Source organism: Phymastichus coffea, unplaced genomic scaffold (assembly GCF_024137745.1).
Source record: "Phymastichus coffea isolate CEN01 unplaced genomic scaffold, Cenicafe_Pcof_1.1 PCOF00085, whole genome shotgun sequence".
Taxonomy (NCBI): Eukaryota; Metazoa; Arthropoda; class Insecta; order Hymenoptera; family Eulophidae; genus Phymastichus; species Phymastichus coffea.
The window spans coordinates 443,206-455,988 of record NW_026706896.1 but is presented as its reverse complement, the minus strand read 5'-3'; the positions used below and the strand labels follow the sequence as shown (position 1 = coordinate 455,988).

At 31.2% G+C, this 12,783-nt stretch overlaps 3 protein-coding genes across 5 annotated transcripts; 2 read left to right on the top strand and 1 right to left on the bottom strand.

Moving 5' to 3' along the window:
- The first annotated feature begins 1,466 nt into the window (after positions 1-1,466).
- On the top strand, positions 1,467-4,405 carry LOC131668972 (F-box only protein 9). The gene is made up of 6 exons (XM_058943492.1): positions 1,467-1,818; positions 2,405-2,644; positions 2,715-3,023; positions 3,097-3,452; positions 3,525-3,771; positions 3,849-4,405. Exons 1-6 carry the CDS (start codon positions 1,816-1,818, stop codon positions 4,035-4,037), a joined length of 1,344 nt encoding a protein of 447 aa, XP_058799475.1. The 5' UTR covers positions 1,467-1,815; the 3' UTR covers positions 4,038-4,405.
- A 136-nt stretch (positions 4,406-4,541) lies between these two features.
- On the bottom strand, positions 4,542-12,747 carry LOC131668923 (progestin and adipoQ receptor family member 4). 2 transcript variants are annotated; one of them, XM_058943410.1, is made up of 4 exons: positions 12,669-12,747; positions 11,200-11,303; positions 10,955-11,092; positions 4,542-7,719 (listed from the first exon to the last, which is right to left on the bottom strand). In XM_058943410.1, exons 2-4 carry the CDS (start codon positions 11,296-11,298, stop codon positions 7,495-7,497), a joined length of 462 nt encoding a protein of 153 aa, XP_058799393.1. In that variant the 5' UTR covers positions 11,299-11,303; positions 12,669-12,747; the 3' UTR covers positions 4,542-7,494. The 2 variants fall into 2 exon arrangements, with proteins under 2 accessions (XP_058799393.1, XP_058799392.1); XM_058943409.1 differs by lacking the exon at positions 12,669-12,747 and adding an exon at positions 12,021-12,131.
- On the top strand, positions 8,114-10,932 carry LOC131668922 (uncharacterized). 2 transcript variants are annotated; one of them, XR_009302323.1, is made up of 6 exons: positions 8,114-8,618; positions 8,683-8,939; positions 9,279-9,856; positions 9,964-10,152; positions 10,223-10,372; positions 10,450-10,932. XR_009302323.1 is itself a non-coding variant. In XM_058943408.1 (5 exons), the coding sequence occupies exons 2-3, from the start codon at positions 9,283-9,285 to the stop codon at positions 10,113-10,115; spliced, it is 726 nt and encodes a 241-aa protein (XP_058799391.1). In that variant the 5' UTR covers positions 8,117-8,939; positions 9,279-9,282; the 3' UTR covers positions 10,116-10,152; positions 10,223-10,372; positions 10,450-10,932. The 2 variants fall into 2 exon arrangements, 1 of the variants encoding a protein (XP_058799391.1); XM_058943408.1 differs by having other exon boundaries at positions 8,117-8,939.
- Positions 12,748-12,783: the final 36 nt, after the last annotated feature.

Below are 12,783 nucleotides of genomic sequence, written 5' to 3'. Positions count from 1 at the left end.
TAAGGGTTTATTTTGACCCATGTTAAAAGATGTTATCTGGATGTAAAATTTCCCGCTCTTTCCGATTCCGAGGTCAGAAATAGGGGTTCCCAATAAAAAAATAGACTTGACCTTGAGAAAGCCGTCAAGGTCAAGCTCAAGGTCAATTTCAAAGTCACCCCTAGACGTCCCCCTTGAACCCCTACAACTTTGGTCTGAAACATTTTTTCGTATTTTGCTTACATTGTTCGATTCTTGTTCCAGGATAGTTTTGACCTTAGCATGACCTTAAGGGTTTATTTTGACCCATGTTAAAAGATGTTATCTGGATGTAAAATTTCCCGCTCTTTCCGATTCCGAGGTCAGAAATAGGCGTTCCCAATAAAAAAATAGACTTGACCTTGAGAAAGCCGTCAAGGTCAAGCTCAAGGTCAATTTCAAAGTCACCCCTAGATGTCCCCCTTGAACCCCTACAACTTTGGTCTGAAACATTTTTGCGTAATTTGCTTGTTTCAAAAGTTATTAGACTGGGGAAATTAAAATGACTCACCCTGTATAGTATATTCAAATCAGATTTACTATCATAACTTTCTTGCACATACAAATATTCAATCTTTTTCGTGTAATATCGCATCCAGTTAATCTGTAATACTCGTTGAATATATTTTTCGAAATTTAATCATTATAACCCACTACTTGGCATAAATTCAAATAAGAATAACGGATCTTGAAATTAACGCGTAGTTTTATTGTGAAATGTAGGATGCGTTGCATTTGGAAATATATGCCCACTCAAAATAACTACTTACGACTTCTGATTCTACTGAAAAATGACTTGCTTTTTCTTGACATGGCTACGTGAAAAATGTTTGTGATGTTTGTTCTCTCATCAGTTAGCTGCAGTATTGCCAGTTCAATAAATCAAAACGCTTACCGATGTCGACTATAATATCTATTACATTAACATATATATGCAAGTTGCAACACGGGATAACAAGCTAGAAACGTGATCTGAGATATAGGAACTGAATAGTTTCTACATTACGAGGCAGTATAATTTTTCACTTTTCAACTAATTTCTCACTATATTCTTTAATAATGATATTTCATCAAACTCAAAATAATTTGTTTGGAATTGAATTTGAATTTGAAATGAAAAAAATAAATATTCCAAATTAATTTGAAAATTAGTTTATCGAAATTAAAAGTGCACGTGTAGTCGGACTGCACCTGAAAGCGCGCGGCTGCTATATTACGTTATTTATACTTAATCACATTTTGCATTTAATCAAGTTTCGTTAAAATGCTTTGCAAATCGAATTGATTAAAAAATGTCGGCAGTGTATAAAAAAGAAGTATTAATTGTCGAATACTTTAAGTTCACTTGAATTGTTTAAAAATTTTTAATTCCTTATAGGTGTTGATAAAAAGTTTTAACTGTTTAAAAAAGAGTTTATATATATAGAGTAAACAAAATAACTCGTTGTCATCAAGATAAGTAAATACATAGAGGAAATGAAATTTCATTCTTCTCTTGCGTAATATATTATGTAAATTTCGAACTTTGCGCTTATAAAAGATTTTGGAATAATTACACGATAACTTTTATACGTACTCTTTGACAAAATAAACCTATCACATACACATTTGCTATAAGATCTTGACGTAATATATATACATACGAGGATAATGAAAAATGGAAAAATTAACTGAAAAGACGTAGAATCATGGCGGCCGCTCAACTTGCTAAGTTGCTTTTTCAAACAGTGCTACGATTTTCTGACCGAGAATTTATACGCTGAAGATTTCACCCTCGGAACGGTACTTTAATTCGCTATGGTGAGTTTTGGACAACTGTCATAATGTTTGCTTCCCTTCGAGAGCTTGATTCGTCATTTTGTGGTTATTTATGTGTACCGACATAACCTATTATCAACATATGAGCTTTTATTATTATATTTCACTTACTCGATTAGTTTTGTTTTGCGAATTAAACGATAGTGTATTCGATTACCGACAATTATTTATTCATTAATAAATATTATTTGGCTTTATGTTGTGAAGGTTTATTGTTTTGTAATGTACTTTTCTTTAAAATTAACTTAATTGGACTTTCAATTAAATGTAATTATAATGCTATGTAATATGCATTACACGTTAATAAATGTTTGAATTAACATTAAAATTTTGATTACGTGTTCATTTTTTAAAATTTTGTTTTACATTTTTTATCTTGGAATGGGTAGTATCACTTTTTTAATTCTATTTTACACCTTTACATAATTATCGCGTATTTCATGTAATTTAATCACGTTTTCTTGATTAAAATTTTTATTCTAACTATTCCATCAAAGATAGTTGTATACACACTAGTTAAATAATATCTTGCTTATAAATTTCATTTAATTGTATTTCTATATTTTAGAACTATTTTGGTGGATCAGATGATGATGCAGGAGGAGATGAAGATCAAGAATCTTCTCCTTTTCAAAATGTTGAGGCTCTAAAATGTTTTCGAGAACAATGGCAAAGAGAATTAAAAATTTCTCCAAAACATACACCTAAAGCTTTAACAAAAAAGCCTCAAGTTTTAGATGGCATTGCATCAGATGTCAAAAACAGAGAAGACCGATTAAAATCTGAAGAAATATCTGTAGAAGCAAAGGTATTAACCTTATTGTTGTTAACAATTAGAAACACATTGATCTAATAATAACATTGTTTTATTTTTGTAGGCAAAAAATTTATTTTTACAAGGAATAGAGAATGAACAGTCTGGAAAATTATATGAAGCAATTCAATTTTATCGACGAGCAGTACAATTAGTGCCAGATATAGAGTTTCGTCTTTATGAATCAACAAAACCAAAATTCCGTTCCGAAAAAATGGATATCATGGAGAAAAAAGATGTAGAAGAGAGAGAAAATGATGATCATGAAAATGATGTAGAAGACTCAGTTGACAACGATTGTGATATTTTAGGAAAACTTTCTAGGATAATTGAAAAGAATGGATACTTTTGCTTTCCTGAATGTGAGCAAAGTGTAAGTTCTTTAACAAATATAATTATGTACTATTGAAATTAATATGATAATTAATTAATCTAATTATTTTTAGACAACGCATATTTCAGCTCTACCTATGGAAATATTCTTTTACATTTTACGATGGGTAGTCTCTTCAGAATTAGACATCCGTAGCTTAGAAATGGTCTCGCGAGTCTGTCAAGGCTTCTACGTTTGTGCCAGAGATGCAGAGATTTGGAGGATGGCTTGTGTACGTGTTTGGGGTGTGAATTGTGGTAGATACGAGCCAAAGTATTTATCCTGGCGTGAAATGTATATGCAGCGTCCAAGACTACGTTATAATGGCTGTTATATTAGTAAGACAACCTATATACGACACGGGGAAAATAGTTTTCAAGATCAGTTTTATAAACCATGGCATCTAGTAGAATATTTCCGATATTTGAGGTATAACTTCACTTTATTTTCTTGCTGATGCAATGTACTGCTGATTAAAGTATTTATATCATAATATTTTAGATTTTTCCCCGAAGGGAAAGTTCTTATGCTAACATCTACTGATGATGCTCAATATTGTGTCAGTTCCCTGAAGAATCGTAATCCTCGAAATACTTCTGTATTGATTGGTCACTATCGGCTACGTGATAATTGCGTCAGCTTAATTCTAAAGCGTCAAGAGACTAAAACCAATACAACAAACTTTAGCAATCGTCGCCGAAAACGCAATGAACCAATTCATGATAGTGGCGAACAAACTTTCCACGTAGTAAGTTATTTAAAAATATTTAATTTATGAAGTTTTCTTTAATTAACTAATTATTACTTTTTCCCTTTATTATTCAGGAATTTGAAATTCAAAATTATCGTAAACGTCCAAATTCGCAACTTTCATGGTTATGCTATATAATTTACACGAAATATAAAAGTGGTGAAGAGATCCCAACAAAATTAAGCCTTGGGGGTAGATATCCTCCGTTTAGATTCAATCGAGTCAAAAGCTACACTCAAGAAAGTGAATTCCCTTTGCAATAAGTTTTATATTTCTACTAAGTATTTAAAGTTTGCGTAAAAAAATGTATATATGGTATAAAATTGATAGAATTGTAAATATTTTGATTGTTTTTGAAAGCTAGCTTTCGCGTTTACGAAAAATAAGATTGATATCAATCTAGTGCGTTAAGAAAAAAATCGAATATTTTATAAATTTTACTTGAATTGTAACAATGTTTAACAAGTTTTTATCATTGGACTGGTAAATATTTTGTTGCGGGGAATACAATTATAAAATATTTAAAATGAGGAGTATTATGCTCATCTAACAGTAATAATATGATTCAAGTGACTTTCAAGCTTAGAGCTATGAAACTATTATAAACTTCAATAAATATATTTTTGATGTATTTGCATTTTTTCTTCACTTCTGTCCCTATTTTAAAGTTCAGTTTTTGAATAATTTGTCATATTTAATATTGTTTTTAATTTGCCAAATATCTACGAGGAGCCTTGTCGAAATAAAGTAACACCTGTTTTGGAACGGCATATGATTTATTTATCTAGTAATCTTTTTTTATCTATATAATAATAATAATAATAATACAAATGGTTTCGAAGCTTCCATATTTTCGAAGTTATTCTCCATTTTTATGTGCTACAAGAAACTATTAAAATGCTGATCTACAACCACATTTTTTTTTTTCATTTCCTTTTTAACGTGTAGTTATATATTTCCTTTAAAATAATTTTAATTTTTTTTGCTGATACATACTAGAAGAAATATATATTTTCTTACTTTTGAGAATAAACTGTATATACATTTTTAACAATTTTATTTTAAACTTTGTATAATTTGTTTTTTTGTTTTTTTTTTCAACTAAAAAATTCAACGATTAACAAAACAATATTCCCGATGGTACTACATTTTAACAGCATATATTTGGCGTTCATAAACGCATCACAGCCTTTCATGACGATATCGATGATCTTGAATCTTTACACTTTCTTTATCCGTTTTTTGAAAACGGTGAACTTATTTATTTTTTGTTGTAAAAAAATAAAGAAATTAATGGCTAATAATTTACATGCACGCATAAGATAAGGAAATCTGTCTAAAAAAATTTGCTATCTATAATTTCGTGGAATTTTCAAATTGAATAGACTTTTTGAACTGGTTTACGCGTACTTTGTACATACAGTGATACTTCGTGCGTTTTAATAAATTCTCTATTTGTAATTCCATAAATATATGTCTACTCATAAGTTTTTTTTATAAAATAACACATGATCCGTTCCAATAAATTTACGGATGATGTTTTCTTGTTTTTTTTTATTTTTTATTGTTTTAGCGTATTAGCAATCGTTATAGATCAATAATTGACAATAAAATTAAACCATATTAACAACTTTGAATTTCCATACAAATAATCAGAGGAGTAAGTCAATAATAATAGCTGTAATTTTGAAATTTGACCTATTTTAATGTTATCAAATTGAAAGTGTATCCATTTTTTAAAAAGTTATAGTTTTTCATCAAAATTTTTTCAGTCGAATAAGCGGAATCTGAAAAATCGCGTTCTATCTTATCATGGTTTGGTTATGTACATAAAACAGATATTTTGTTTCAAAAATTTCGTTAACAATATGATTTCGCAAATTGAATTGACATTTGAAAAATTACCACGTGCCAATGGTGCAGCTTAACAAAAATGTATAAGGAATATTCGCAACGCTGAATATATCTTCATTAATCCTAGTCTTTCTCACAAACAAGTGCTCTTTTCTACACCGCGCGGATATCTATATTTATTTGAATAGGTTGATAGGAATCTATAAGGTATATAGGTATTTAAATTTAGAAAAAATGATTACAAGTAGGTATTATAGGGAAGCACGTGAGTGGTGGAAAAGTTTCTAAAAGATTCTAGGTATCGTTTGACGATCGTTTTACAATTTTATATAACGATCCCAATTTGCTTTAAAAGATTGAATAGATTATCAAAGGAATCATTCGTTATTTTGTTATGCAAGGCTGTACAATATTCTATAAAATAAATTTAATAGGGAACAAAATCCAACGTAGTTCAATTCAATGCTACATCATCAGCCGTAAAAGCTGTACTTTGTAATAGATTTCTTGAGTTCAATAAAATAGTCTTATTTACATTATGCAGGTACATTGTATTATAAACTTTACTATTTTAAACCCCGCGAAAACCTGGCGAGTCAATGAATATTTGATATTTTTTCAATCTGTATTCACTGTAGAGTATTACGCGAGCTAGAAAACTACGTTTCAAGCTCGCAGAACGGAAGAAAAAATACGCGATAGCCATCACAGCGTTTACGTGCAACTATTAGAAAAAGCGCAATATATGCAAGAAAGATGTTTTCTTCCCGTATTTCTTTTTTTTAAGCTTTTTTGTATATTTTTTTCGTCGATTTTTTCCTTCATAATTTTTATATCAAACATTGCGAATTTTTATAGAGAAGGTAATATTTTATTTTTTCGAGTAGCAGCGGATGGCAGCACGATATACAATGCGGCGAGGAATCACAGATGCTTGGAGGATAATGGATATTATCTACGTTATAAACAATTAATTTCGCAAAAACCATTCATACCTCAAAATGTTCGAACTTATTTGTATTTTAGTGTCGCAAGGCAATCCTTTTGTATAGTTGTTATATAACAAGTGCAGTGGGAATGCATCAATCTTTATATGCACGATAGAAATAATATTTCAACAAATAACCATTGAGGAGCTGTTGTGGATATTTTTAGTATAACACTAAAATACCAAAAAGCACAAACTTTTTCAGAACGTTATTTTAGTGTATTATTAAAATATTTTTGCGAGGCATATATACCAGTGCTCTTTCAAATATTAAAAACAAATACAAATACTCTCTTTGTCAACAGTTAAACTTGCGCATTTGGAGTGCAAATGTAAACAACCTTATCTAAATTTTTTCAAGATTAAGTAAGACCTGAAAATTTTGAGTGATTTTTACAAAATCAATCAGTATCTATATACTACACTTTTTTTGACAGAATGTTTCTGTTTCTATTATTAAAATTTTATTTCAATAAAATAACGATTAACACGCGTTATAACACTTCAAACTGATAATTTAAAAAGTAACTCATTCCAAAATGCATTGGATAATAGGCAATATTTGGTCTAATTTTTACAGTGTGACAGCATTAACAGAATTATTTTTTTGTTTCGTTTACTAAGAAACAATTGCGTATAGCTAACTTCTATAATTGGCATGCTTTCAATGATTATTCTCTTTCAACATGAATTTAAAAGTAAAACAATGGAATGTTCTAAATGTGATATTCCCAATTGAAATGACATTCGAGTAGAATTTAACTCATCAACAAACTTCACTATCGCGTAAATTCAGTAACTTGTAAAGGTTGCCTCGCAATCGACCGTCGTACGGGTCTTTTGTTTTTGTTATTGCTGTCGTCGAGAGCTATCCGTTCTTAAAGCTCGTCGTGCGTGATGTTGGAAGATACGGTGAGGCAGACTTCCGGTTCGATCATCCAAGCGAGATCTTGTAAAGTAGCCGCGTGCATAGAGCACACGGCTATCACGACCATCACGTGCATGATATTGTGAGAATTGAGCAAGAGATCCACTCTGCCCGGAAACCATTTCTCGGGGATGCGCATCGCGCCGATTGTGCCACCGATTACGGCTATCAGATCCTGAAAACCAAGCACACGAATCGATTAATCGCAACATGTAAATAAGATGACTCGTCTACTATTTGTCATGTTCTGTATTCTTGACGTTTACTGCTATTTTCTTCAGACCAAGAAAAGCTATTACAAATATTTGTGAGTGAATTTTGCCGAATGGGAAAAAAGTTTCCGCTATAAGAACAATTCTTCTTGATACATATATATATATATATATATGTAGAGTCGGTTGAGAATGGTTACAATTTATTGAAAATGATGTGCGGGATAATGAAATAAGTCAGCTAAGTGTGAAAGATTGCAATGAAACGAAAATGTTAATCAACGATAAAAATCACATAACGATCAATCGATACAAATCTATAGCTTAAAAACCTGTCGTGAAGAAACTATTCTGCGGCAAGGGACGCTTCATGTCATCGCATAGCCGGCTATCCAAGCGACGCGGCCCGATCCTGCCAATTAAGGGGTAAGAACCCCACTCTCGCTTTCCCCTGTAACGCCGTAGCTTTCCGTACAACGCTTTCTGTCGCTCAAGGACGAACCAACTTTCTCTCCCACACTATCACACAAACACATGGATTTGCAACTATTGTCTAATACAGTCCCAAACTTATTGAGCTACAAATTAGTTGACGACCTAAATTGGTTTGATTTCACGATGTTTTTATAATAAAATAATAATCACATTAATTTCTTGATTAATCGCAGTGAATAAGTTATAAGGTCCATTTTTCACGAAAAATTAGTTCTTTAATCTTTGAATAATCGTCAGCAATGCTACCAACTTCGTAGATATATCTGCATTTGCGGCCTTACACTTAAGTTTCAATGTTGCGCATATAGTAGTGAAGTGTAATTGAATTTAAGACACAATATTCTCTTATGCTTCAAACTATCATAAGGTAATTATTAAATCATCTTTATTAAAGCTGGTTTAAATAAATAAAGTTTGTTGATTGTCTTCAGTATTGCCAACGTTTATTCACAAGCGCGGAGCGAAAGCCGAAAATGTAATTCGACTGCTTTGTAAACACAACGATCCCGACTCGACATGTGCGTTGCAAGAAAAGAAACCGATTTCATTGTAAGAATTCGTTGTCAGTTAGATATTCGAATTCTTGGAAACTAAGTACGAGTAATAATGTTAATTGGATGAGAGACGCAATAAATATAGTTTCGTACAAATTGTCAGATTTGCTGTGAAAGTTTTGTCTACAATACAGGTTCGTGTGATGATTGATGTTTGATTTTTTATGTTTGTTGTTGACGCGCGTCATTTTGCTAACATTCGATTTAAGAAAATACGGAAAGAAACATCTTATGAGATATGCATTTTGTTATTGTACTAATACAATTGCGTAAAACAATCGATTATCTCAGTGATACACGTTTAAATTGCAAAAGTTATTGATTTATATTGATGATATTCTGATATTAATGAAATGTTTGTTATACCAATAATAACAATAGAATCAATTAATAGCTAAACAAAAGCTTATATCTTAGGTATAAATTTTTCTTTTATTTATGCAAAATATTTATTAAAAATTTTGTTATTTCAGAAAAATGGCAGTATATTGTCCTATATACGATCCTGTCCGTGGCTGGTACATAATTGTCTGTGGACCAAAAGGCTCCTATAAACAATATATTTCATCTCCTTTGTATTACTATCATACAATGGGAGTCAAGCCCCCAGTTGGTGCTAAATTTACCGAAGAAGACTATTTAGACCTTGACATTGAGTTAGAGGAGGCAGATCAAATGAGTTCTTCATCACCATCACTAGCTTCCTCTTCTCTACCTCCTCCCATACCTATTTCTTCTTCTACTGCTCCACTATTTACTAACTCTTTGCAGACTGCTGCAACATCTATGTCTCAATTCAATCATTTATCCAATTCGATCAATCCACCTTTATATTATGTGGACTCACACTTCAATTCTTCATCATCTGATTCTTCATCTCCAAAGATTATGTCTAACAGTAATGCTTCTAAGTTAAAGAAAACAATGATAATGAATAAAAAGTTGGAAATGTTGGAAACAGCACTTGAAGTGTACGGAGAAGAATTTAATTCACCACTGTTATCTACTAGTCCTTTTAGTAGCTCATTAACACATTCATCATCGATTAAGGGTAACACAATTAGCAGTAAATCTGCATTTAAACATTCTTTTGCATTCAAATATCTTTGGCCACTTCCATTAACATCTTCGAACTTATCTTATTTGCTTCACTTTCAGCTCCCCATTTTGCTGCTCCAGTAGCAACAAATTCTTTTAGTGTAAATGACTATCCAATGTCACCAGCAGATTACAATGATAGTACATCGTACAAAATTTTTGATGGAGCTCTTGATGAATCAGCAATGAAAGAAGATAATTTTGATATCTGATATGTTCATGAAGAATTTTATTTCCCTTATTAAACACGTAAGGATGGTGTTTTACAAACTTAAATCAGTTTTAGCAGTTTAAAAATATATTTATCATTCTCTTCCAGATAAGTTTTTATAAACAATTTTACAGTATTTTGACAATTTATAAAGAGTTTTGTTTCTTGGATTTAAAAGATATCCAGTGTTACTGTAAAAAAAGTGATCATAGGAATACCTCAATTTAAATGACCGAGGTAATTTAATGTATGAGTGAGGTAAGGAGTATTTTTATTTACTTTTTACTTGTTTTTAACTTATGAAATTTAAAAATTATTTATTTATCAATTTATAGATTGTATTTATCATAATATTACTATCTACCTCAAGAATGCAAAGACTATTTATTGGTTTAAATTTGAGAAGAGTAATATTTAGAATTATTCAATTTCGTGTTATCAATGGTAGAATAGATAATTGTTAAAATAATTATCACGTGTTCGTTTTTAATAATTTAATTTAAGAATAAATTATAGCAATGTTGCTGGTTAATACTTAGATAAGTTTAAAAGAACTGCTTCAACGTCTGTTAATGAATTCATTGTTATTTTTTATCATCTATGTTTAATGTAAATATTTAATATATTTTCATTGAAAGCATCAATTACACGAAAGATATGTTTTATGAATTATTTTTGTAATAGAACCAATAAAAATAGATGAAATAAAAACTCTAATTCATGTCAAAATGACTGTATTTTTGGAACGTACATGTATGAGTTGTTAATCAAGTAAAGATCGTGCAAATAAAGAGATGTATACTAATTCTGCGAGAGCATAAAATAACGGGCTGCACATACTTGAAGGACAACGTGCGTAAACGCTGCAGGATTACCACCACCAACTCCCAAGGATCGAAGGACAAGCACCAGCATGCGCATCATGAAAGGCGGAGAGAAACACAATCGTCTTTCCCAAGGTGACTTGGCGTTCATTGCCTGTGAAAATTGATCGATCTTCAATTCATTTTTCAACGCGAAAAATCACATTGCTACAAATTCCACTTTTACTTGTTCTGCAATGAATAATTTTAATATTTACATACTTTAAAAAGGCCCCAAATGCTGAGGAAACAGTATGTTATGATACACAAGTGCCAAAGTACATTTGGCAAACAATGTACAGACGCTGCAATGAGCGGCATTGCCCCTGTAATGAAAAAAAAATCTTGTACTAAATTGCAACAAATGGGATCTTTTATAATAAATGATATAATCATACTGATTTTATTCAATTAATCGACGATTATCGTTGTATTTTTGTGATGCCCATAGAAGCTGAACATCATTATTAAACAATATATAAATCATCGAAATGTTTTTGTAAAAGTAGAAAAAGTAAAATGCAGTAATATAAGCTTCAATACCAATCGGAAAACTTAATTATGAGACTGATATGAGTGTATTGATTTTCAATTAAAAATTTTAATTTATAATTAAGCAGATAGTTAAATTATTGTTGATTTTAAATAACCGATTAACGAATCACATATCGCTTAGTTCTTTTTTTTTAATTCACCGAACATATACAGATTAGCGTCGCCTGTAATAACATCCAAGAAAGTGACTAAATAACTTTGAAATTATTCCCCTATAATTTGGAATTTTATGGAATTTTAGTTCCGAGTTTAAGTAAAACTATCCTTCCAGAAGTGCACCATCTCATCGCGGAAGTTCGAAGCGATGCGACGAGATGGAAATATTTACCCTTGACATAATTTTGAACATCATCGTCAACGTCGTGGCAGTTTCCTTATAAACAAATGAGCCAATTTGAAACCCGTAAAACAATAAACAGTAAAGGGAACGAAAGTCAAAGGATCCAAAGATGGAGAATTTCGCTCGTTTAGAAGAATCTTTAACTTACTATCGAATTCGTCGTATAGAAAAGCATCCCGAGGCAGCGGGATCGCGCACGGAATTCACGAAGCAAGAGCCTGCGGAGCATTTTGTGTACAGAACTTTCGGTTTATCAACAAAATATCAGACGAGGAAAACTGCTTGTATTTGAACGTCTTCGTGAGCAGGATGCATGACGAGGTGAAGCGGCTTGTGATGATTTGGATTTACAGCGATGATTTCATAAGCGGCAGTGGTGATGATGAGTGCTACAGGCTAGATTAAATGATATTTGACAAAAGCGCTAAATATCATTAAATGCTAATAAACTTATTAGAAACGGAACATATATTAATATGGTAACTTATTTATATGTAACATATGATTTAGATCGTAAAACATCTTTATTTCAATGCTCCTATATTGGGTTATTTTTATTCACATTCTTAGCTAGAAGGTTTAATTTGGAGTGCATTAGCTTGGACTATTTATTAATAAATAAAACATGCAACAGTGAATTAAACATTTACATTTGGGATCGGGAAATCACCGAACAGTATGGTGTGGATTCGTGAACAATTCTACTTACGAATTTGATTATAATGAATCAGTCAAAAAAATATTCGAGTTAATGATGAACAAAGCGCAAAATAACGGTTTTACACAAATAACTTACGTCATTTCTACATCAAGTTATCAATCACATTCGAAACTATATGTCGTTACAGTAGATGATTTTGGCTAATGCATTATTAAAACAAAATTATTCACGCTAAATTAAATTCAATCCA

Bases quoted from the DNA above. Each gene is read 5' to 3' on its own strand.
- LOC131668972 (XM_058943492.1), top strand. The intron at 2,645-2,714 runs GTATTAACCTTA...TTATTTTTGTAG, and splicing joins AAATATCTGTAGAAGCAAAG to GCAAAAAATTTATTTTTACA. The intron at 3,772-3,848 runs GTAAGTTATTTA...TTTATTATTCAG, and splicing joins GCGAACAAACTTTCCACGTA to GAATTTGAAATTCAAAATTA.
- LOC131668922 (XM_058943408.1), top strand. From the start codon at position 9,283: ATGGCAGTATATTGTCCTATATACGATCCTGTCCGTGGCTGGTACATA. The intron at 9,857-9,963 runs GTAACACAATTA...CTTCACTTTCAG, and splicing joins ACATTCATCATCGATTAAGG to CTCCCCATTTTGCTGCTCCA.
- LOC131668923 (XM_058943410.1), bottom strand. From the start codon at position 11,298: ATGCCGCTCATTGCAGCGTCTGTACATTGTTTGCCAAATGTACTTTGG. The intron at 11,093-11,199 runs GTATGTAAATAT...CAATTTTCACAG, and splicing joins GCATTTGGGGCCTTTTTAAA to GCAATGAACGCCAAGTCACC. The intron at 7,720-10,954 runs GTATGTGCAGCC...CTTGGTTTTCAG, and splicing joins TTACGCACGTTGTCCTTCAA to GATCTGATAGCCGTAATCGG.